General features: G+C 51.7%; 1 protein-coding gene across 1 annotated transcript in view; it reads right to left on the bottom strand.

Annotated features, from left to right (window-relative positions):
• Nucleotides 1–3,033, bottom strand: part of LOC108307877 (speedy protein E3-like) — a gene marked incomplete at its 3' end in the record, with an annotated part of 12,085 nt that continues 9,052 nt past the window's right edge. Inside the window, exons 6-7 of the mRNA XM_037740404.1 lie at nt 1,506–1,591; nt 1–55 (exon numbers count right to left, since the gene is read on the bottom strand). Of these exons, the coding sequence (XP_037596332.1) occupies nt 1–55; nt 1,506–1,591 (141 nt within the window). The remainder of the gene's footprint in view (nt 56–1,505; nt 1,592–3,033) is intronic.

Here is a 3,033-nt window from a genome sequence, read left to right as displayed (position 1 = left end):
GAAGATGGCTTGTTTGGAGCCCTCGTCGTCCTCCTCCATGTCATTGGCCAGGTAGCTGGGGGCAGAAATCAGGCTGCTGCTCAGGGGCACCACCAGGAGAGACCTCCGGCTGAGGTCAGCTTCCCAGAGAGGAGGGCGGGAGACCGTCCTCAGCTCAGGACTGGCACCCACCCTGCAGAGAGCCATGCCTTCCTCAGGAGGGCCCTGCTGGACAGAGGCCTGCTGAAGGGCACCCCCTCACACCTTCAGGATGGAGACAAAAAGCCAACTGGTGGCCGAGAGTGGTGGCTCAGGCCTGGAATCCCAGCACTTTGGGAGGCCGACACAGGAGGATTGCTTGAGGCCAGGAGTTCGAGACAAGCCTGGACAACATAGGAAGACCCTTGTCTCTACTAAAAATAAAGAACTTCCGGCCGTGCGCTGTGGCTCGCACCTGCAATCCCAACACTTTGGGAGGCTGAAGCGGGTGGATGACTTGAGGCCAGGAGTTTGAGACCAACCTGTTGAACATGGCGAAACCCCATCTCTACTAAGAATACGAAAATCCCCTGGCGTGGTAGCGCACACCTTGGTCCTAGCTACTCTGGAGGATGCGGCACAAGAATTATGTGAACCCAGGAGGCGGAGGTTGTAGTGAGCTGAGATAGGTCCGCTGCATTCTAGCCTGGGAGACAGAGCAAGACCCTGTCTCAATAAATAAATAAATAGAATGGGCACAGTGGCTCACCCTTGTAATCCCAGCAATTTGGGAGGCTGAGGCGGGTGGATCACCAGGTCAGGCGATTGAGACCATCCTGGTTAACACGGTGAAACACCGACTCTACTAAAAATACAAAATGTAGCCGGGCCTGGTGGCATGGGCATGTAGTCCCAGCTACTCAGAAAGCTGAGGCAGGAGAATCGCTTGAACCCGGGAGGGAGAGGTTGCAGTGAGCTGAGTTGATGCCATTGCACTCCAGCCTGGTTGACAGAGCGAGGCTCCATCTCAAAAAAACATTAAAAATATAAATAAAATTTAATAAGTATGTAAGTAATTGTCCAGGTGTGATGGCACAGCCCTATAGTCTGAGCTAATGAGGAGGCTGAGGTGGGAGGATCACTTGAGTCCAAGAGATGGAGGCTGCAGTGAGCTATGATCTCTCCACTGCACTCTAGCTTGGGGAACAGAGCGAGTCTCTGTCACAAAAAAATTAAAAAAAAATAGAATACATTGATATTTTTCCACGATCCTGCCTTCTGTAGGCATCTAGTCTAATGGGACTGGGAGAAACCAGGGAAGATAACGTCATCCAAATGTTACATTATTATAGGATGTCACTGGCAAGTTTTGGGCATGCAGAGGTGGGAAGATGAGGGCAGGTATCACAGAGGCTGTGGGGTGAGCTGATGTCAAGGAATTGGTGCTTCCCTTCAGAAACACACGCGTGCAGGACCCCGGACAGAAAACACAGACGCAAAGTCGAGTGGTGGGCATTTTGACGGATAGGCCGAAGCAAAGCACTCACAGAGCCAGGAAGAAATGAATGCGTTGGTACTGCCAGGAGAAGAGGCCGGCGCGGCTAAAATACGCTATGACCATCGCTAGGAGATACTGATGGAGAGAAAGGAACACAGAGAGGGAGGGGTCACATCTTGGAAGAGGAAGCTCATGCAGATGGGGGAATGGGGGCAGGGGAGGGGTTGCACATCAGAGAAGGGACCTCGACGTTGGGATGACTGTGCTCACTGGGAAATAGTGAGGTGGAGGGGTATTAGAAGGTCAGATGCAAATCTGAGAAGCTGGAGGAAGGGATGTCGGTGATGCTCCCAGGATGCTGAGCTCCGATGGGACTTTGCAGGGAGTGTGTCTAGGTTGGCTGGCGTCAGGAGGGTCTTGTGTGTGCCAGGCAGAGAACTGTCCCAAAGAGGTGAGAGTAGAGGGNAACCTGTTGAACATGGTGAAACCCCATCTCTACTAAAAATACAAAAATCCCCTGATGTGGTGGCGCACACCTTTGTCCTAGCTACGCTAGAGGCTGAGGCACAAGAATTACATAAACCCAGGAGGGGGAGGTTGTAGTGAGCTGAGATAGGTCCGCTGCATTCTAGCCTGGGAGACAGTGAGACTCGGTCTCAAAATAAATAAATAAATAGGATGGGCACAGTGGCTCACGCCTGTAATCCCAGCAATTTGGGAGTCCGAGGCGGGTGGATCACCAGGTCAGGCGATTGAGACCATCCTGGTTAACACAGCGAAACGCCGTCTCTACTAAAAAGACAAAACATTAGCCGGGCCTGGTGGCATGGGCCTGTAGTCCCAGCTACTCAGAAAGCTGAGGCAGGAGAATCGCTTGAACCCGGGAGGCAGAGGTTGCAGTGAGCCGAGTTGATGCCATTGCATGCCAGCCTGGTTGACAGAGCGAGGTTCCATCTCAAACATTAAAAATAGAAATAAAATTTAATAAGTATGTAAATAATTGTCCAGGTGTGATGGCACAGCCCTATAGTCTGAGCTAATGAGGAGGCTGAGGTGGGAGGATCACTTGAGCCCAAGAGATGGAGGCTGCAGTGAGCTATGATCTCACCACTGCACTCCAGTTTGGGGGACAGAGCTAGTCTCTGTCACAAAAAATTAAAAGAAATAGAATACATTAATATTTTTCCAAGATCCTGCCTTCTGTAGGCATCTAGTCTAATGGGACTGGGAGAAACCAGGGCAGATAACCTCATCCCAATGTCACATCATAATAGGATGTCACTGGCGTGCTGTGGGTGTGCAGAGGTGGGAAGATGAGGGAAGGCATCACAGAGGCTGTGGGGTGAACTGACGTCAAGGAATGGGTGATTCCCTTCAGAACCACACGCGTGCAGGACCCCAGACAGAAAACACAGACGCAAAGTCGAGTGGCAGGCATTTGGAAGGAGCGGTGAAACCAAGCCAGGAAACGCCAGGATGGCGAGCCGGTTTGGCTGCAGAGAGATTGTAGAGAGGGTGGAATTGGCACTGTGGACCTGGCCTCGATTTCAAGAGACATCAGCTAAGGAAGCTGTTGA

The sequence above is a fragment of the Cebus imitator genome, unplaced genomic scaffold (assembly GCF_001604975.1).
Source record: "Cebus imitator isolate Cc_AM_T3 unplaced genomic scaffold, Cebus_imitator-1.0 Scaffold82, whole genome shotgun sequence".
Lineage (NCBI taxonomy): Eukaryota > Metazoa > Chordata > Mammalia > Primates > Cebidae > Cebus > Cebus imitator.
Note: the sequence above shows the minus strand (reverse complement) of the source record. Positions and strands in the feature narration are given on the sequence as shown.